This window comes from Neoarius graeffei, chromosome 8 (assembly GCF_027579695.1).
Source record: "Neoarius graeffei isolate fNeoGra1 chromosome 8, fNeoGra1.pri, whole genome shotgun sequence".
NCBI lineage: Eukaryota > Metazoa > Chordata > Actinopteri > Siluriformes > Ariidae > Neoarius > Neoarius graeffei.
In genome coordinates this window covers 13,491,594-13,513,871 of record NC_083576.1, presented here as the reverse complement: position 1 = coordinate 13,513,871, position 22,278 = coordinate 13,491,594, and the positions used below count along the sequence as shown (strand labels likewise).

General features: G+C 40.7%; 1 protein-coding gene across 3 annotated transcripts in view; it reads right to left on the bottom strand.

The window, feature by feature from the left end:
* The window catches only part of bbs7 (Bardet-Biedl syndrome 7), a 44,777-nt gene that overhangs the window by 6,245 nt on the left and 16,254 nt on the right, over nucleotides 1-22,278 (bottom strand). For all 3 annotated transcript variants that reach the window (XM_060927300.1, XM_060927301.1, XM_060927302.1), the window contains 8 exons: nucleotides 16,248-16,440; nucleotides 16,044-16,118; nucleotides 15,249-15,314; nucleotides 11,922-12,061; nucleotides 4,498-4,662; nucleotides 4,273-4,382; nucleotides 4,077-4,180; nucleotides 3,863-3,986 (listed from right to left, as the gene is read on the bottom strand). In XM_060927300.1, coding sequence (XP_060783283.1) covers nucleotides 3,863-3,986; nucleotides 4,077-4,180; nucleotides 4,273-4,382; nucleotides 4,498-4,662; nucleotides 11,922-12,061; nucleotides 15,249-15,314; nucleotides 16,044-16,118; nucleotides 16,248-16,440 — 977 coding nt within the window. The remainder of the gene's footprint in view (nucleotides 1-3,862; nucleotides 3,987-4,076; nucleotides 4,181-4,272; nucleotides 4,383-4,497; nucleotides 4,663-11,921; nucleotides 12,062-15,248; nucleotides 15,315-16,043; nucleotides 16,119-16,247; nucleotides 16,441-22,278) is intronic.

Genomic DNA, 22,278 nt, shown 5'->3' with positions numbered 1-22,278 from the left:
GGATGTATATTAACAAATTAAATGAAGTTGACCAGACAAAACATGAGCTATCTAGGATTCATACTGTCCGCAATGAAATACAAGTCAAAGGAAAGTTAGAAATCACTGCTTTTTTATTTTTTATTAGCTCATCCGGCCGACAAGTGATGAGTTTATGCCATCATACGTTGTCAGTCTGTCATCCGTCGTCCACATTTCACGAAAATCACTTCTTCTGTCTCAATTCTTCACTCATTTTTATTCTTTTTGGCAGGAAGGTAGGTCTGCCTGGGGTGCATATAGCTTCTACACAAATTTGCATAATTGGAATTAATAATGAAGATATGGAGTAATTAAGCCCTAATGAGCAGTTTCCACACAAATGGCTTCTTCTCCCTCAATTCTTCACCAATTTTGATTCTTTCTGGTACAGGGTTTCTGCAGGCTTGAACAAGTTCAATTTAAGACTTTTTAAGACCATAACAGGTTAAATTTAAGACATACGGTATGCCGCACAAAAAAAAAATAAAGAAAATTGGGAGAGCCTGAATTACTTTCAAAATAACAAAATTCATTATCATTCACCTATGAACTCATTACATCCCTAGGGTGCGCTCTTGCATTAATGAGGAACAGAACCAGTGACCTAGAGCTGCGGGCGCAATTTGGATTGGCCGCCACGGCCCCACGCCCATGAAATTCTGAACACCAGGTAAGTGTCTTGTGCAGCTGAGTCCAAAGGTGCCATCTACCAAGTTTTGGAGAAATGGGTCAAAAATTGAGGGAGGAGAAGCATTTTTATATAACATGAAGTGGAATGTTATGGCATTAGATCATTGACAAACCGACTAAAATGGGGGTGTGGTGTGGTGTGGGGTGGGGGTCAGAGAGGGAGAAATGAATGTTAGGAAAGGGTTTGAAAAAGTTTGAAAACCACTGCATTACGCTAGATCATTAACAAATTGATTAAATAGAGAGAGAGAGAGAGAGAGAGAGAGCGAGAGAGAGAGAGAGCGCACTACATGTATCTGAGCTCTGTTCCTTTGGTTGCAATCTCCTCCTCTAATCCTTTCAACTCAAGCGTTTTTTCTTTACAAGCCCTCCTAAGGGCATTCGATTTTGAAAGGAGCTGGGCCATTCGGCTACCAGCCTTGCTCTCTGCCTCTTCTGCCAGCCACAGCGGAACGTTTGGGCAATGTTAGAATCAGGAAACTTGGCCTGAAAAAGCCCCCCAATCTTGTCACTGCTTTTATATGAGTGATGCATTGTCACTGTGTTTAAAATCCACAATGCTTCAGCTTTTAAAGTTGCAGTGGAACCAAAGACATCCCACAAATCACTTGAGGATGAGGCATTCGATTCCGTACGGTTTGTGTGTTGTAACGTTACAGTTCGCACGGAGTTAGCTGATACACCATCTTGAGATGTGCTTGGACCTGACAACGGTGAACAAAATTGAGTGATGGCATGCGATTGTTGCAGACTTTTATGGGCAGCCTGGTGCTTCTCCGCTTTCGCGTGCGATTCCGGTGCCTTTACACCCAGGGTGCCAAGTTCGAGTTTGAGTGTTCTTTTGCACAATGTGCAGTACGCCTCAAATGGATTGTTTGGTACACGTTTTAACCAGTCTACGAAATCATTGCGTGCAAGCCAGCAGTCGTTAAACTTGCATTTGCCCATTTTGCTACAAACCGTGACAATCTCCCTCGCTTCTTTTAGGCTCTACTGTCTAAATGCACGCGTACCATGCCCTGTGCATCACCATGCCAACCGGGCTAGACGCCGGATTCCACTGTGTCTCATCTGTAGTTTGCAGCATAGCCTACTGATACTAAGTAGGCCGAGCCTATATGACTAATTATGAATATTACCAATGCATTTAACAAAAAAAAAGCAAATGGGGTAAATGGACGTAAGGATTTAAGACTTCACAAAATTACATTTAAGACCTGCAATGCAAAATATGCTCGTATTTTAGACTTTTTAAGGCCTTAAATTAGGATTATCAAATTTTAGACTTTTTAAGACTCTGCAGAAACCCTGTGGTATGAAGGTAGGGGTACCTAGGGTGCATATAACTTCTACCCAGATTTGCTTAATGAAACTTATTAGATTAGATTAGATAGAACTTTATTGATCCCTTTGGGCGGGTTCCCTCAGGGAAATTAAGATTCCAGCAGCATCATTACAGGATAAATAATAGAATATAGAGAAAAAAACTTCTAGATAAATTAAATTAAATATTTACATATACAGTATAAAAGAATAAGACATGGGGAAGAGAGGAGGGGGGGAAAGGGGGCCAGCAGGAGAGATATTGCACTTTATATTGCACATTGTCCAGTATTGCTTATTGTTAGGCTAGGCTACTGCTCCTTCCCGTCCTCTGTCCTCCTGTTACCCCTCCTCCCCCCCAGAGAGGAGTTGTACAGTCTGATGGTGTGAGGGACAAAAGAGTTTTTAAGTCTGTTCGTCCTGCACTTGGGAAGGAGCATTCTGTCACTGAACAGGCTCCTCTGGTTGCTGATGACTGTGTGCAGAGGGTGACTGGCATCGTCCATGATGTTCAATAGTTTGTCCATAGTCCTCTTCTCTGCCACCATCACCAGAGTCTCCAGCTTCATGCCGACCACAGAGCCGGCCTGCCTGATCAGTTTGTCCAGCCTGGATGTGTCCTTCTTGGATGTGCTGCCCCCCCAGCACACCACGGTGTAAAACAGGACACTGGTGACCACAGACTGACAGAACATCCACAGGAGTTTCCTGCAGATGTTAAAGGACCGCAGCCTCCTAAGGAAGTATAGCCTGCTCTGTCCCTTCCTGTATAAGTGTTTGGTGTTGCAAGTCCAGTCCAGCTTGCTGTCCAGCCACAGCCCGAGGTACTTGTAGGAATCCACAGCCTCCACCTCGACTCCCTCGATCAGAACTGGTCGTGACCTTGGTCTGGACCTCCCAAAGTCAATGACCAGCTCCTTGGTCTTCGAGGTATTGAGCTGCAGATGGGTTCCTGTTGCACCACACAGCAAAGTCCCTCACCAGGCTCCTATACTCCTCTTCTCTGTTGTCACTGATACACCCAACGATGGCTGTGTCATCGGCAAACTTCTGAATGTGATGCAGCTCAGAGTTGTAGCAGAAGTCCGTGATGTACAGGGTGAAGAGAAGCGGGGCCAGCATCGTGCCCCCATAAATGATGTTATGGACTAATTAAGCCTTAATGAGCATCCATCCATCCATTATCTGTAGCCACTTATCCTGTCCTTACCTATCCCAGCTGACTACGGGCGAAAGGCGGGGTACACCCTGGACAAGTCGCCAGGTCATCACAGGGCTGACACATAGACACAGACAACCATTCACACTCACATTCACACCTACGGTCAATTTAGAGTCACCAGTTAACCTAACCTGCATGTCTTTGGACTGTGGGGGAAACCGGAGCACCCGGAGGAAACCCACGCGGACACGGGGAGAACATGCAAACTCCGCACAGAAAGGCCCTCGCCGGCCACGGGGCTCGAACCCGGACCTTCTTGCTGTGAGGCAGCACGCTAACCACCGTGCTGCCCGCTTTAATGAAATGAGCAGTTCAACAAAAATTGCTTCTTCTCGGTCAATTCCTCACCATTTTGGATTCTTTCTTGGGTGTATTTAGCTTATATATATATATATATATATATATATATATATATATATATATATATATATATATATATAGTTTGTATATAGCTTGCAACATTTATTGCTCAGGTGGCGCACTTTAGATTGTTCCTTCTGAACTAGAGGGGGCCAGAGTAAGCTACGCCGTCATTAACGGCCTCGTTATTTATTTTCCACGCTGTCCCAACTTTTTCTGATTGTACGTCATATAAATAGTGCTTACCGTATAACCTTTCCAGATGTGCTGGCTGTTTTTTGTATTCTTCTAACAGACGAGCAGACTCGTCGAGTATATTGCGATACTCGGGAATCAGAAAATCTGCATTTCCTTCATGCACTTGCAGCTCCTATGGGAGACATGAACACACCCGTGAATAAAAGGCTGTACATCAAGTCAGCCACAATGTTCGGTTCGAGATCTTCACGGCAGCGTTTACCTTCAAAGCATCAATAAGCTGAACCTTTTTGGCCAACAAGAGCTGATACTCAAGCTTAGGATGAATCATCTTCAGTGTATGGCTCACAGAATCTTCATTCACTTCTAAAAAGCAAAAATGCGAAACAGGGATGATGATAATGATGAAGTGGTGGTGGTGGGGACACAATTTGAAGTTTGTACCAATGTAAACTCACCGTAAGAAATGTTTAGATTGATTTTGCGCTTGGTGGCCTCCTTAGAGAGAACATCCTTGAGGATGGATATAGTTGAAATGTTATCCGATTTAAAGTTCCCTTCACCTTTGCTGAAAAAAAAGCCAAAAAGAACCGATTTAAAATGAAAACCATCGACCTCTGTTGCATATTTTCATTGTTTTGTGTGTCTTGGATGAAAACTGCCCATATGGAAGTCGGCCTCACCAGTAGCTTGCCTCAAGCTGTGTTCCTAGGAAAGTGTTCTGAAAGTAGAAGGTGATGTTTTCTCCTGCTGGGGTTTTCTCAGGCACCTCAGGCAGGCAGAACACGACCCATGAGTGGATCTCTGCAAAACTGAACTGCCCCACCAGCCTCAAGGTGTTCATGGGCCTGGAAACAAAACCCAAAGAGACATGGCTTTTCATGATTTTCAAAACAGCAGCCAAAACAAAACCTTAGACTGATTAAGGAAATGCCCACGCAGAGCGACAAAATGGTACGGGAAAACCGTGACAGGCTTGGTTATATAAAGTGAACTAACAATATTTAACTTTAACAGCAGCTCTGACATTAAACGTGTTAAAATAAACAAATAAAAATGAAAAAAAAAAAATTACGGTAACGCTCCCTGGAGGAGACACTGATTTAGCATTTTCGCAAGGAGCCTTCAGTGTCAGTGCTTTGTAACAGTCAGGTGAAACTGAAACAATCCCAGACATGGGAAAGCTGAATAGAAGAGTTTGTGTTTTCTGGCTTCCTGGGAACATCACAAGGGGCTTTTTTTTTTGGTTTATGAGAACACAAACTAACTAAGTCAATAAAAACGTGTCTTCCACATAAATTTATGAAGTTTAATTCCAAGCTTTTGGACCTACGGTCCATCATCAGGGACAGAACGGAAAGTGTATTTACAAACGTTCATGCTCTAAATTTTTTTTTTACCATGATCTACAGCTGGTGCTGGGGAGATTAACAGAGAGTGTAGCATGGTGTAAAACAGATTTTAGAGCTCCAAGTGTCATGTTGTGAGTTGAGCCATTTTAAACCATGATTTTAGTGCATGCAGCCGCACACACTACACACTTTGCCAGACACACTTTCTATAGATGATATATATATATATATATATATATATATATATATATATATATATATATATATAAAAAAGATTTATAGTGCAAGGTCTTATGTCTGATCCAGTTTCTGTTGGTGACCCTGTGCTACAGCTGAACAAGCACACTTTGTATTTTCTCTGTGGAAATGCAGTCAAGCGGCAGCTTGTACTTTCTTTTTCGCATAATTGTGGCATTTACACTACCGTTCAAAAGTTTGGGGTCACTTTGAAATGTCCTTATTTTTGAAAGAAAAGCACTGTTCTTTTCAATGAAGATCACTTTAAACTAATCAGAAATACACTCTATACATTGCTAATGTGGTAAATGACTATTCTAGCTGCAAATGTGTGGTTTTTGGTGCAATATCTCCATAGGTGTATAGAGGCCCATTTCCAGCAACTATCACTCCAGTGTTCTAATGGTACAATGTGTTTGCTCATTGCCTCAGAAGGCTAATGGAGGATTAGAAAACCCTTGTACAATCATGTTAGCACAGCTGAAAACAGTTGAGCTCTTTAGAGAAGCTATAAAACTGACCTTCCTTTGAGCAGATTGAGTTTCTGGAGCATCACATTTGTGGGGTCGATTAAATGCTCAAAATGGCCAGAAAAATGTCTTGACTATATTTTCTATTCATTTTACAACTTATGGTGGTAAATAAAAGTGTGACTTTTCATGGAAAACACAAAATTGTCTGGGTGACCCCAAACTTTTGAACGGTAGTGTATATGCTACACAATCAGGTATACTTATTTAAAAACTGATAAATTCGGTAAAATAATTGCAAAACTACAATATAAACAGCTGAGGTGCGCCAAGCGACCGCGACCTGACGTCATTGTATATGTCACCAGCGCAGGAAGCTCATCTGGCATTTTAAAGAAAATTCTTTTTTTTTTAACACTATGTGGTCTCCGAAAATGAAAGTTTGATTTTTGAAATCTGCAACGACTTTTACTTAAAGCTAGACTGCCTTTCAGATTTTTCAAGCGTAGGTCATAAAAAGAATTTTCCCCGACACCCAATTATTTTTATTTAGTGGACTGAAAGCTACTGAATTCGAATCACAGACTTCCAATTTTATCAGGCTTTTTTTTTTAAATAGAACAATTAATGAATTAAGGGCCACGTGGCCCTAAAGTCTCCACTATGTTTTCCTGCTTCACCATGGCCCAATTCAAGATACTACGTCATGCATCACATGGTGGGTTTTCCCCATTCGCACAAGGCATTGTGGGATACAAATTTGAAACAGGAGAGGAAAATGGAAGACGCGAGTGTGGGAATGAAACATGAAAGACCGACTACAGTAACGGAAAGTGAGAAGAAAAAGATGTTATGTTATACACAAACGAAAGGAAACGCAGGACCAAACTAATAAATATCGGCGGTCAGCGAGCATGTTGGTGTGATCAGCTGTTCGTTTAGCGACAGAATGATGGAACTGTCAGTGCAAGCTCAAAGGTAAACCTGTAGATGGCAGTAATGAAACACTGTGGATGCCAGCTGCCATAAAACCCAAAAGAAGGTGGTAAACCTGCGCATGCACACACGGACTTCCTCTGTCTGCTTGACTGCGCGAAGCGAGTGATTTCATGGACATCATTTGCTCAGGAATCCCCTCAAATTAAATAACTTCCCAGTCACAGAATGGCCTGATATTTTGTGAGGTATTACAGAAATAAACATATTTATTTTTTTCACGGTCCGATTTCCATCAATTGGTCTGATTGGCTGGCGAGCGGGTCCATATCCTATGGTACGGTCCCCAGTTACAGACCCCAGATACGGACTTCTGGTGACTCACTCGTTCACAACAACAAACATAGTAGCAATTTTTGTCAACATTTATTTTCGCATTTCTCAGGAGAATAGCATTAATTTTACAGCATGGATAGCCATAACGACAGTGTTCACAGCGAAAGCGAGTTTTACTACCTTGAGGAAGAAGAAATAAAAGAAAACATTTCAGGAGAAAGCTAAAAACCTCTAACTGTTGCTAACGCTGAGCAAAAACATGGCTGAATCCTGAATGACTCAATTTTGTATAAATAGGGGACTACATAGGTGGCAAAATGTAGTTTTTTTTCCTGCCATGGAAGTGCACTTGTATACCGAGGAGGAAGCAATTTGCATTACAGCCGTGAACGAGGATTCAAAATAGCATTAATTTTATAGCATGGATAGTGATAATGACAATATTCACAGCGAAAGCGAGTTTTACTACCCTGAGGAAGACAAAACCTGTAACTTGCTAACGCCAAGCAAAAACATGGCTGAATCCTGAATGACTCAATTTTATATAAATAGGGAACTACAGAAGCGGCAAAATGTAGTTTTTTTCCTGCCATGGAAGTGCACTTGTATACCGAGGAAGAAGCAATTTGCATTACAGCCGTGAATGAGGATTCAAAATGGCGGCTCGGCTCGGTTTTCCCTTTCGGGCGCTCTCGTTATCTGTTAGAATTTGGTAAAGAAAAAAAAATATATATATATATATATATATATATATATATATATATATATATATATATATATATATATATATATAAAATTTACCAGTTTAAGGTCGGTCCGTATGGTGAAATACCGTGACCTCGGCCCAGAGGGCCTCGCTCAGTACTTTCAAGACCTCGGTCACGGTATTTCACGATACGGACCTCCCAGCTGGTACATAACACATCACAATGACCACATTTCAGAGGGAACTAAATTTCACCGATTTTATGAACTCGAAAGGCCGTCTAGCTTTAAAATAAGTTTGAGAATAAATCTGCTGAAGGATTCCTTGAAACTATAAATCAATAAAAAGTATGATGTTCCTTAACAAATAAAATAATTATTAACAAATTCTTGTATAAGAAGAATAAAACACTTCAGGACGTGCTGTTATACCTGCATCACACCACCTTGTCACTGATTATTTTCTTATAACTGAACATCCCAGAGAGAGTTCTATTCCTTATCAAACATTTCTTCCTGGAAGTAAACAATCTGATGTGACAATCTGTAAGACTAGCCGCGTCACTAGTAAGCTACCCAGCTAGTGTTAACGAATAAATTAATCAGCTTCATATGACTTAAAATTCTGTAACAGCATGTCGATAGGTTTTCATGAACCTAAATACCAAGCTTTTCTCAACATTTAAATATTTTTGGAGCTTAAATAACAAATTTATCTATAAAAGTTAAAACGTTATTTAAATCTACAGTGGTGCTTGAAAGTTTGTGAACCCTTTAGAATTTTCTATATTTCTGCATAAATATGACCGAAAACATCATCAGATTTTCACACAAGTCCTAAAAGTAGATAAAGAGAACCCAGTTAAACAAATGAGACAAAAATATTATACTCCGTCATTTATTTATTGAGGAAAATGATCCAATATTACATATCTGTGAGTGGCAAAAGTATGTGAACCTCTAGGATTAGCAGTTAATTTGAAGGTAAAATTAGAGTCTGGTGTTTTCAATCAATGGGATGACAATCAGGTGTGAGTGGGCACCCTGTTTTATTTAAAGAACAGGGATCTATCAAAGTCTAATTTTCACAGCACATTTGTGGAAGTGTATCATGACACGAACAAAGGAGATTTCTGAGGACCTCAGAAAAAGCGTTGTTGATGTTCATCAGGCTGGAAAAGGTTACAAAACCAGCTCTAAAGAGTTTGGACTCCACCAATCCACAGTCAGACAGATTGTGTACAAATGGAGGAGATTCAAGACCATTGTTACCCTCCCCAGGAGTGGTCGACCAACAAAGATCACTCCAAGAGCAAGCCGTGTAAAAGTCGGTGAGGTCACAAAGGACCCCAGGGTAACTTCTAAGCAACTGAAGGCCTCTCTCACATTGGCTAACGTTAATGTTCATGAGTCCACCATCAGGAGAACACTGAACAACAATGGTGTGCATGGCAGGGTTGCAAGGAGAAAGCCACTGCTCTCCAAAAAGAACATTGCTGCTCGTCTGCAGTTTGCTAAAGATCACGTGGACAAGCCAGAAGGCTATTGGAAAAATGTTTTGTGGATGGATGAGACCAAAATAGAATTTGCTGGTTTAAATGAGAAGCGTTATGTTTGGAGAAAGGAAAACACTGCATTCCAGCATAAAAACCTTATCCCATCTGTGAAACATGGTGGTGGTAGTATTATGGTTTGGGCCTGTTTTGCTGCATCTGGGCCAGGACGACTTGCCATCATTGATGGAGCAATGAATTCTGAATTATACCAGCGAATTCTAAAGGAAAATGTCGGGACATCTGTCCATGAACTGAATCTCAAGAGAAGGTGGGTCATGCAGCAAGACAACGACCCTAAGCACACAAGTCGTTCTACCAAAGAATGGTTAAAGAAGAATAAAGTTTATGTTTTGGAATGGCCAAGTCAAAGTCCTGACCTTAATCCAATCAAAATGTTGTGGAAGGACCTGAAGCGAGCAGTTCATGTGAGGAAACCCACCAACATCCCAGAGTCGAAGCTGTTCTGTACAGAGGAATGGGCTAAAATTCCTCCAAGCCGGTGTGCAGGACTGATCAACAGTTACCGCAAATGTTTAGTTCCAGTTATTGCTGCACAAGGGGGTCACACCAGATACTGAAAGCAAAGGTTCACATACAGTGGTGCTTGAAAGTTTGTGAACCCTTTAGAATTTTCTATATTTCTGCATAAATATGACCTAAAACATCATCAGATTTTCACACAAGTCCTAAAAGTAGATAAAGAGAACCCAGTTAAACAAATGAGACAAAAATATTATACTTGGTCATTTATTTACTGAGGAAAATGATCCAATATTACATATCTGTGAGTGGCAAAAGTATGTGAACCTTTGCTTTCAGTATCTGATGTGATCCCCCTGTGCAGCAATAACTGCAACTAAACGGTTCCGGTAACTGTTGATCAGTCCTGCACACCGGCTTGGAGGAATTTTAGCCCATTCCTCTGTCCACAACAGCTTAAACTCTGGGATGTTGGTGGGTTTCCTCACATGAACTGCTCGCTTCAGGTCCTTCCACAACATTTTGATTGGATTAAGGTCAGGACTTTGACTTGGCCATTCCAAAACATTCACTTTATTCTTCTTTAACCATTCTTTGGTAGAACGACTTGTGTGCTTAGGGTCGTTGTCTTGCTGCATGACCCACCTTCTCTTGAGATTCAGTTCATGGACAGATGTCCTGACATTTTCCTTTAGAATTCGCTGGTATCATTCAGAATTCATTGTTCCATCAATGATGGCAAGCCGTTCTGGCCCAGATGCAGCAAAACAGGCCCAAACCATGATACTACCACCACCATGTTTCACAGAGAGGATAAGGTTCTTATGCTGGAATGCAGTGTTTTCCTTCCTCCAAACATAATGCTTCTCATTTAAACCAAAATTTCCATGTTGGTCTCATCTGTCCACAAAACATCTTTCCAATAGCCTTCTGACTTGTCCACATGACCTTTAGCAAACTGCAGACGAGCAGCAATGTTCTTTTTGGAGAGCAGTGGCTTTCTCCTTGCAACCCTGCCATGCACACCATTGTTGTTCAGTGTTCTTCTGATGGTGGACTCATGAACATTAGCATTAGCCAATGGGAGAAAGGCCTTCAGTTGCTTAGACGTTACCCTGGGGTCTTTTGTGACCTCACTGACTATTACATGCCTTGCTCTTGGAGTGATCTTTGCTGGTCGACCACTCCTGGGGAGGGTAACAATGGTCTTGAATTTCCTCCATTTGTACACAATCTGTCTGACTGTGGATTGGTGGAGTCCAAACTCTTTAGAGATAGTTTTGTAAGCTTTTCCAGCCTAATGAGCATCAACAATAATTTTTCTGAGGTCCTCAGAAATCTCCTTTGTTCATGCCATGATGCACTTCCACAAACATGTGTTGTGAAGATCAGACTTTGATAGATCCCTGTTCTTTAAATAAAACAGGGTGCCCACTCACACCTGATTGTCATCCCATTGATTGAAAACACCTGACTCTAATTTCACCTTCAAATTAACGGCTAATCCTAGAGGTTCACATACTTTTGCCACTCACAGATATGTAATATTGGATCATTTTCCTCAATAAATAAATGAACAAGGATAATATTTTTGTCTCATTTGTTTAACTGGGTTCTCTTTATCTACTTTTAGGACTCGTGTGAAAATCTGATGTTTTAGGTCATATTTATGCAGAAATATAGAAAATTCTAAAGGATTCACAAACTTTCAAGCACCACTGTACTTTTGCCACTCATAGATATGTAATATTGAATCATTTTCCTCAATAAATAAATGACCAAGTGTAATATTTTTGTCTCGTTTGTTTAACTGGGTTCTCTTTATCTACTTTTAGGACTTGTGTGAAAATCTGATGTTGTTTTAGGCCATATCTATTCAGAAATATAGAAAATTCTAAAGGGTTCACAAACTTTCAAGCACCACTGTAAATACCGTTTTAGCAGCTATTTTCCGGTTAAAAATGAGTGTGACGGACTCCCTGCAGCACTGTTACTGCCCATCAGCGTTTAAATTTCTGGGCTACCTGAGTCTCACCTGCTGTGATCGATGCTGTGGGTCCTCTGGTGGAGCGAGAGTGGTTTGATCTGGTACTGACGCACCTGACAGGTTTTCGGCTGCAGCCGTGGGGTTACGTAGGCCTGAAGCGTACCATACTGACCCTCAATTGACCTCACCTGCATGGTATAAAGGACACAGTGAATCTGAAAGGATTCCTAAACAAGAGCATCATTTAGAACAACTGAAAAACACAATAAGGACAATATCCTTGTTGAGATTTAATCAATAATAACCGTGTCCTCCTAAGACTTGATATTTTGATCGTGTGAGGGAATTTTAATGGATGAACATTATTATTCTCTGTGTTTCTGTATGTTGAACTAAAGTGGCTTAGTTACTAAGAAGAGATGTTTTTCCACGTGTTGTCATCGCTTTTCTGTGACCTTGGTGGTAATAAGCAGGGAGCTTGAGCTCTCCCTAACTCGCATCCGCCTGCACATACCAGAGCACGCCAGGTGCACGCTTTAACAAAGCTGCATAGAAAATCTTGAGCCAATCACGTGAAGACACAAGCAGTGAGCGAATGCTTTCAGAGTATAATAGATAACATTCCTAAAACACAACTAAGAGTGCGCGTACTCTCGGCATCATCAGAAGTGATGTCTTCTTCTATTCTTCTCTTTCCTTTCCTATTTTATATATCTTTTATATGATCTACTATAATAAATGACTGAAAAGACAACTGTTAAGCGTTCTGAAGTGTTTATTAGAAATTTCCATTACAATCGTTAAAAGTGCGATATACCAGCTGCTGCCTTAAATAATTCTGCTTACACTGCATGCTGAGTGTAAAAGTTTTGAATCATTCAGGCTATTAAGTTACACCTGTGTTTATATAAGCGCGGGTGGGGGATAAAATCATGTAATAAAAATCAACTGAACAGAAACTTTGCTATTACGGAATCACTGTTTAACAGCGGACCACCAGGTGATGTAACCCTTCTCATGTAATCCTGTCATGGAATGATGCAATCCTATGCTTAGCACTGAAATAGTGCATTCTGCTGCTGGGATTATGGTTTAAATCCCAGTTGTGCCCTCGGATACCATTCCAGTCTTTAGTGGGTGGAAAACATGGTGACACTTCAAACACATCAAAAGAGGCTCTTTTTTTTTCCAATCAAATCACTCACTGCTGGCTGTGCTGTAAACGCAATTACACTGAAGTTGCTGTCATTGCAGCATGACGTTCGAAAAGTGTCACATTGCTTGTACAACGTGCAGACACGTTTCATCATGCATGGCAGATTTCAAATAAAAATATTCCTACACAGGACACAGCAGCTTATCAGTGTCGATGTGGGCTGATACGAATGTTCGGCAAATCCTGTATAAGGGTGTAAGGAACCCTTAAGGGTGTGGTGTTCTAGGGAAAACAGCGATGACGGGATCATTGACGTATCAAAGATGACCAAAAAAAAATTTAATAAATAAATGGGAAAACTGATCTCTGAAACTTTGATCGTGGTATGCTTATTAGTCCCAGATAGGCTGGTTTGATCATTTTAGAAACTGCTGCTCTTCTGGGTTTTCACACACACAACAGTGAACATTAACTGAAGCTATTGACCCGTTTCTGCACTGTGCTGTTGATACATGATTATCTGATTGGACAACTGCATACAGTGTCTTGTAAAAGTATTCATCCCCCTTGGTGTTTGTCCTGTTTTGTCGCATTACAAGCAGGAATTAAAATGGAATTAAAATTTTTTGCTGCAATCACTGCTGAAAGTCTCTTGGGGTGTGTCTCTATTAGCTTAGCACATCTAGCCACTGGGATTGTTGCCCATTCCTCAAAGCAAAACTGCTCCAACTCCTTCAAGTTAGATGGGTTGCGTTGGTGTACAGCAATCTTCAAGTTATGCCACAGATTCTCAATTGGATTGAGGTCTGGGCTTTGATTAGGCCATTCCAAGACATTTAAAATGTTTCCTTTTAAACCACTCCAGTGTAGCTTTAGCAGGATCATTGTCCTGGTGGAACATGAACATTTGTCCCAGTCTCAAGCCTCTGGCTGACTCAAACAGATTTTCCTTCAGAACTGCCCTGTATTTAGTGCCATCCATTTTTCCTTCAGTCCTGACCATCTTTGCAGTCCCTGAAGATGAAAAATATCCCCACAGCATGATGCTGCCACCATCATGCTTCACTGTAGGAATGGTGTTCTCAGGGTGTTGGGTTTGCGCCACACATGGCATTTCCCATGATGGCCAAACAGATCAATTTTAGTCTCATCTGACCAGAGAATCTTCTTCCATGTGTTTGGGGAGTCTGCCACATGCTGTTGGGCAAACTCCAAACGCGTTTTCTTAAGCAATTACTTTTATCTGGCCACTCTTCCATGAAGCCCCACTCTGTTGCATGTACAGCTTAAAGTGGTCCTATGGACAGATCCTCCCATCTCCGCTGTAGATCTTTGCAGCTCGTTCAGTGTTATCGTTGGTGTCTTTGTTGCATCTCTGATTAATGCCCTCCTTGCCCGGTCTATGAGTTTCGGTGGGCGGGGCCTTCTCTTGTCAGGTTTGTAGTGGTGCCATATTCTTTCCATTTTGCTATAATGGATTTAATGGTGCTCCCTGGGATATTCAAAGTTTGGGATATTTATCACCACCCAACCCTGATCTATACTTCTCCACAACTTTGTCTCTGACCTGTTTGGAGGCTCCTTGGGTTTCATGTTGCTTGCTTAGTAGTGTTGCAGAGTCAGGGTCCTTCCAGAACAGGGTGATTTATACAGACATCATGTGACGGATCATGTGACACTTTGATTGAACACAGGTGGATCTTAATCAACTAATTATGTGACTTATGAAGTGAATCGGTTGGACCAGTTCTTATACGAAAGGGGATGAATACTTATGCACATTCCAGATTTCTGTTTTTTCATCTTAATTATTGTTTGTGTCACAATAAAACAAGAATTTGCACCTTTTAAGTGGTCGGCATGTTGTGTAAATCAAAATGGTGCTAACCCTCCAAAAATCCATTTTAATTCGAGGTTGTAATGCAGCAAAACAGGACAAACACCGAGGGGGATGAATACTTTTGCAAGACACTGTAAACGAGCAGGAGTACCTATTAGAGGTTCCTATTAGATTACACGGTCGATTATATTTTCATGTGCATCTGCTCCTACACACACACCGTCACAGGTCTTTACAGGTTTATTGTACATTCCTAAGGAAAACCTGGACATTTTTACATCGTCTAATTTTGCGCCCAAGACTTGACTTGTCTAGGATAAGTGTGACAATCGCGTGGAATTACTCCAGACCTTTCAAGAGTGATCATTTACTAAATTACCTTCAATTCCAGCCTTGTGGTGTTTGCCTGGCATCTGTATGTGGCCAGGAGGAAATTTCCATTTGGCTATAAAAGAAAGAAAGTGTGAACACACGGGATCACTTGAGTAAATATTTAACAATTATTCCACGAAATCCAGTCGTACGTGAGCTGATAGCTGATGAGGCGCGTAGCACCGAGTTGTCTCTAAGCCATGTACGATGAGATTGCGTGGAATAACTGTTTTATTCTATCCACATTCACTGGATTTTGAGAAACAGCAGTTCTATTTTTATTTTTTTTGCAAACTCGATAAATAAAAACTTTATACAAAACGTCCGACAAAATCATTTCCGCTTAGACGGACTTCTTAAAAACCTATTGATGGCTGCACGAATTGACTTTAGTGTTGTTGGTTTTTTTTTTTGTAGAAAGCGCCATCTTGCTGTCGTACCGAGGCACAGAATAGCTTTAAATGACGAACAATTTGTGAAAAATGCGATTAATAATTATTGAAAAAAAAAAAAAAGATACGTTCTTACCATCAAATACTTTTATTCCAGATTTTGTTACTTTTTTTTTGTATTTTTTGGGTTTTGTTTTCGAGTAGAGTTTTTATTTCGTCCTCAGTTGGTTCAGCAACACGCTCCGCCATTTTGTTTTTCTCTACTCACGCTACTAGGCTAAGAGCTGATAGCTTAGTTGTAGAGTAGCCAATCAGAGCACGTGATTGTTCATATCTAGTGAATGTGGACAGAATAAATAATATCTAAACAGTACATTTTAAGCACCACAAATAACATGTTAATGTGTTACCTCTGAATCACATTCGCTGAAACTAACGACTGCTGAGTTTTTATCCACATCCAGCAAATCTATTGGAACATCGCTCTGTGCAAAAAAAAACAAAACACTTACTTATTTTATGCCTATTCATTTTTATATAAACAATTTGCTAATATTCCTGAGTGTATTCCTAAAACCGAGCAGAGCTCTTCCAAGTCTGCCACGTGCTCTGACCTGTAGCAGCAGGTTATCGATGGCGGTCTGCACCTCCAGCGTGAGGCTGTAACTGGCATCCTCTTGGCACAGGGTGAATTTGTCGTTGATGCTAAAGACGGGCACGGTGGATACAGCTGTGCTGGACTGGGAGTTCTGCTGGTATTTCTCCCGTCCCTGCATCACCTTCACCTGCAGCTGCTCCAGCTCGGTCCTGCATGCAAGCACGCATGATGCTGGTTCAGTGCAACAAATTTTATAGGATGCTTTTCTGAAATTTTCAGTCAAACGTATTAACACATTTAAATCTGTACGACTGGTCCTTTCAGAAACGGGACTGCTTTTTCAAAGGAAAGAATGTGTGGTTTTATAATCACTCATCAAAAAATTCCCATGTAGGGATTGGCCAAGGATGGCTCACACAACATAAAATAGCTCCACCATTGATTAAGCAATGTATCTTGTGACGTCAAAAAAAAAAAATGGATATGGTGTGAGTCAGTCATGGCAGATCCTGGATATACCATAAACTGACGTCACAATTTCAAGCTATACAGCCGACTCGAGTCACAGCTGTGGCTCTGTGAGCATTTGCGTGTATGTAGATCTACGTATCATGATCATACCTAGCGAGGCAGGCGATAGCATGGTACAGTGCACATGCGCAGGTTGAAGGTCGCTCTGATGTGAACAACAAATATGGCTGCCTTCAGTGAGTTTATGCCGAGATTCGATCTGAACGCTTTTAGCTAGGAATTTGATGAATACTGAACAATAATTCCACAAAATCGAGTCATACATGAGGTGATAGCTGACGAGACGCGTAGCACAGAGATAGAGTGGAATAACTGTTTAATTCTATCAGTGGCGGCTGCTGGTTTTTAAAACAGGGGAAGCCCATTTTACGTATTCATCGTAAAACCTGTAGGCCGGATATCAAAGCATAGAAAGGTGTGCCCCATTAACATAGTGAACTAGACAACCCTACCTAGTGGCAGAAAGTATTTTTGCTTGTACATTTCATGTTATAGTCTGGCTTGCCAGGCTAGTGCCTCATATCCTTAATCAAAAATATCAAACATCCAAAAATCACTGGCTATTCAACGAAGAGCCTTGAACAATCATACCCTGATATGCAACACAGAGTCTTTAACACAACACCCAGCTGTGCAACACATCCTTGAACATTTTCTGCAACACAGTCTGGAAATTCATAACCAGGTAGGCTATGCAACACACAGAACCTTGAATATTATACCCAGGTATAACCTATAACACAGAGCCCACCATTCTCTTAACATTACTGAACAATATACACACTTCAGATTCATGAACATGAACACTATTTATACACAAATTCTGCCCTCCGCTCCTTTTCCAGAAAATGGTCTGTGACCCTGTCATACCAGCTGGTTGTGCTTTCCAGAGACTTCACCAATTTCTGTTAGCAGCTAGCACTGCAGATCCCAATAAGGCTCAAGCTAGCCTACAACCAGATTGAACTACAAATGAAATAAACGAGTGAATTCGCGAATGATCAAACTGATAGAATGGATGAAAGTTAACGGAGCACAACGAGTAATATTTACATTTATTTACAGAGTAATGTACAGAGACATCAATGAGAAGAAACGTTTATATGAAAAGAAATTCGGACAGCACTTTGGCACACGACTACACTTTCTCAACATCCGCTAGGGACTGACTGATCATACTTCCGTGTTCCTCGCCGACGCCGAAGTACAGAGCCCGCCCTCCTCACTACCTCCAATAATCCTTCATCAGCCCGGCTTCTTGTCCCTCCCACTGTCTCGTTTAGTCCCAGAGAAGCCCGGCTTCCCTGGAAGTGACGATTTTGTCGATTTTAACCAATAACAACTAGCCGAAATTGGCTGTTCAGAGCCGTCTCGTAGACTGCAACGGATACCCGGCTGCCAGCACATAGAGCCCATTGAAATAAGAAAGGTTACAGCCAGTGTTGCCAGATTGGGCTATTTTAAGTGCATTTTAGCGGGTTTTGAACTAGGGCTGGGCGATTTTACGATTACGATGTTATTCACGATATAAAATCTCTACGATTAGAAATTAGACACGTACGATATGCCTACGATAAGCCTACGCCTTCAATAAAATTACTTCATCCGAAGTTTTGACAGACACGCGAATAGCCAATCATAACTAAACAGTACCGCACGTAACCAATCAGTTGGAAGAGAGCCACGTCAAGTTAGGTTGCGTGCACACACAAACACACACACGTGTAGCAGCAACGCACAGCATGGCTGTGGTGAAGTTTGCAGGAGCGCGGCATTTCTCCAACAAAGCGTGAAACAAAGCGATTATAACAGGGTTCCCGCGGGGTTTTAAAAGGTAGTTAATTAAAATAGGCTAAATTATGGCCAGTAAAAGGTAGTAAACATAATCTGACGTGGTAGTAAAATTTTTTGACCCCCATCCAACTGGGCCTATGTGTTTTCTAATTCGTTTAATTAACCTGCATGCCATAATATCCATAAATTACTACATTTGGGCGAATTTATTTTTATGTATCGAGGAGGACCGCAGTGAGGAGTTGGTGGCGCATGCGCTTTGAATTCCAATAACGGTCGAATCCAGTATAAATTTATACCAGAGATTGTTTAGTACGAGACTGACTTTGTTTATACGGCTGTGGTCGAATCTATCTGTTAACCCGACTGGCGACATCTGCACAAGAATTAAACAATGGGGAAATGCAAATTTTCAGACCTCTGGCTGGAGGAACCTGATTTTAAAGACTGGCTAAAGGCGGTAGATGGCAATCTGCGAGAGGCGCTCACTGAAAAGTTGATCGAGGCACATGTAATGCGTTGTGCGCGCGCGCCTGGTGCGTTGTGTTGTGTGCGCGCCCCTGGTGCGTTGTGTTGTGTGCGCGCGCGCGCGCCTGGTGCGTTGTGTTGTGTGTGCGCGCGCGCGCCTGGTGCGTTGTGTGCGCGCCATTTGAGGCATCCAAAATGTGATGAGCAAATCTGTTGAACTGTTCAAATGATTAAGATTAACCCTCTAAAACACTGATCTCTGGGAGGAAGGTGTTGACTCTGCCCACGGGCCTTCACGACTACAGGACTGGTGCAAATGACTATCTTAAGCAAACTTGGCAATGTGTTGAGAGACTGCCAAAATAGGGCTTGGGTTATGTGTGTTTTGTATCTTTAGGGTGTGCGTCTTGTCTTTGTCATGTGTGTGTGTGGGGGTTCGTGTTTGCCATTTGACCTGATCTAAATGTAATGAGTTGATGTACCTAAGCACATAAGATTTTTTGTGCAAATCTGTTCACCTGTTCAAAAGATTATTCCACAAACAAAAGGTTGGCCATCTTGAAAGTGTTGGCCGACAAAATGTAATCAGATCTTGTACCTAATGTGAAGTGTTGACACACAAGGTTTAGTGCAAATCCGTGTACCCGTTAAGAGGTTATGGGCCACAGTTTCACAGTTCAATAAAATTATAACTTGTATGTGGAAGTTTGTTTTCTTTTATGCAAATATGCATTACTCCATGTGTAGCCCTAGCAATGGGAGGTTCTATTATGCGTCCAAAGGGAAAGAGTTACACTACCGGTACGTTCAGATTTTCTTTCTATCTTGTCTCATCAATCCAACTCTTTGGGTAGAGTTGTCACTAACTTATATGTAGCACATTCACTTGGACTAACACATACACTCAAAGATTACCTTGTTAAATTGTGAGAAAATGTCCAAATCCAAATTGTCGCTGTGGTAGTAAAAAAAATTGTGAAGGTAGTAAAAAGGTAGTAAATTCAACATAAAATATCTGTAGGAACCCTGTATAAAAATGAGCGAGAAGCCGACTGACCGGAGTTCTGAACAGGAAAGTCAGAGCGCTGCCCTGGAGGACATCGTTGAAAAGAAGGGCCAGAGATCTTCGGTTGTGTGGAGGTATTTTGGATATTTAAAATCGGACATACAACAAAGTGTTACACAAAACCTTAAACACACTGACGTACAAGATTGCACTTTTTTTCTCCTTGCAGCATAAGGTTTACATGTCAATATGTCTTTTATGTTTATTTGAAAGCTGCTAGAATTTGCACAAATGATTAACAATGGTATATAGTTTTTATTTTTCAGTTTCAATTTATTCATTTGAACAAAAAGAACAAAAGAATGTGCATCCAGTTTGTTTTGGTTCTGTGAAACTTGAAGGCTTGTTAAGCTATTTTTGTTAATTAGGAAGGAACTACTAATTTGTAATGTTCATATTTTGAGCAGAAAATTAAAGAAAATACAAAAATGGTGATTTGATTTATATCGTGATATATATCGTTATCGAAAATTTTGAAAAAATATATCGTGATATAATTTTCTCTCATATCGCCCAGCCCTATTTTGAACATATTTTGGCTGGAAAACGTCAGCAGTATCTGGCAACGCTGGTTACAGCCTGGCAGCAAAGGTGATTCTTGTAGCAAACTGCAAGTTCGTCAGACATCACTCAAATAAGTTACAGGATAGCTATGGACGTAAATACAATCTTGGGCATATATTATGTTATGCAAGTTATTGTTTTAATGAGAATTCAATGTCATAGATGCCGCAGTTTGGGGAGAGAATTTTAGGGGAAGCTCGGCTTCCCTTGTTGTCTCTGAGAAATCGCCCCTGAATTCTATCTACATTCACTGGAGTTTGAGAAACAGAGCATTTTTATTTTTTGCAAATTCGATCAATACAAGCTGCATACAAAACATCCGACAAAATAATTTCCACTTAGAATGTAAACAAACCGGCGAAATGACAGGCGCAATTTGTGAAAAATGCTATAATAATTCTTGAAAATTTTAAAACTATGAAACAGGAGAGAAAAATGGAAGACGCGAGTGTGTGAATGAAACATGAAAGGCTTCTTTAAATAGAACAATTAATGAATTTCTGGCCATGTGGCCCTAAATTCTCCATTTTTTCCTGCTTCACCATGACCCAATACAAGATACTACGTCATGTATCACGTGGTGGGTTTTCCCCGTTCGCGCAAGGTATTGTGGGATACAAATTTGAAACAGGAGAGAAAATGGAAGACGCGAGTGTGGGAATGAAATGTGAAAGACCGACTCCAGTAACGGAAAGCGAGAAGAAAAGACATTATGTTCTATACGAAGGAAAGGAAACGCAGGACCAAACTAATAAATATCGGTGGTCAGCGAGCACCTCGGTGTGATCAGCTGCTCGTTTAGCGACAGAATGTTGGAACTGTCAGTGCACGCTCAAAGGTAAACCTGTAGATGGCAGTAATGCAACACTGTGGATGCCAGCTGCCGTAAAACCCAAAAGAAGAAGCAGGTAAACCTGCGCAAGCGCACACGGACTTCCTCTGTCTGCACGAAGCGAGCGATTTCATGCACATTATTTGCTCGGGAATTCCCTCAAATTAAATCACTTCCCAGCCACAGAATGGCCTGATATTTTGTGAGATATTACAGAAATAAACATAGATCACAACGACCACATTTCAGAGGGAACTTAAATTTCACCGATTTTATGAAATCGAAAGGCCGTCTCGTTTTAGTATTTTAAATAAATAGTCTTAATAAATATTACATATATTATTACATATTAAAATATTGTCATTACAATATATATATTTAACAGTTATTCCACAAAATCAAGTCATAAATAAACTGATAGCCGATGAGGTGCGTAACTCCGAGTCAGCTATAAGCCATGTACGACGAGATTGAGTGGAATAACTCCTTTATTCTATCCACATTCACTGGATTTTGAGAAACACAGCATTTTTATTTTTTGCAAATTCAATAAATAAAAACTTTATCTGACAAAATAATTTCCTCTTAAAATGTAAACAAACCGGCGAAATGACAGGAGCAATTTGTGAAAAATGCAATAATAATAATAATAATTATTATTATTATTATTTAAAAAAAAGGATACGTTCTTGCCATCAAATACTTTTCGGTATTTTGTTGCTATTTTGTATTTTTGGGGTTTTGTTTTCAAGTAGTTTTTATTTCATCCTCGGTTGGTTCAGCAACACGCTC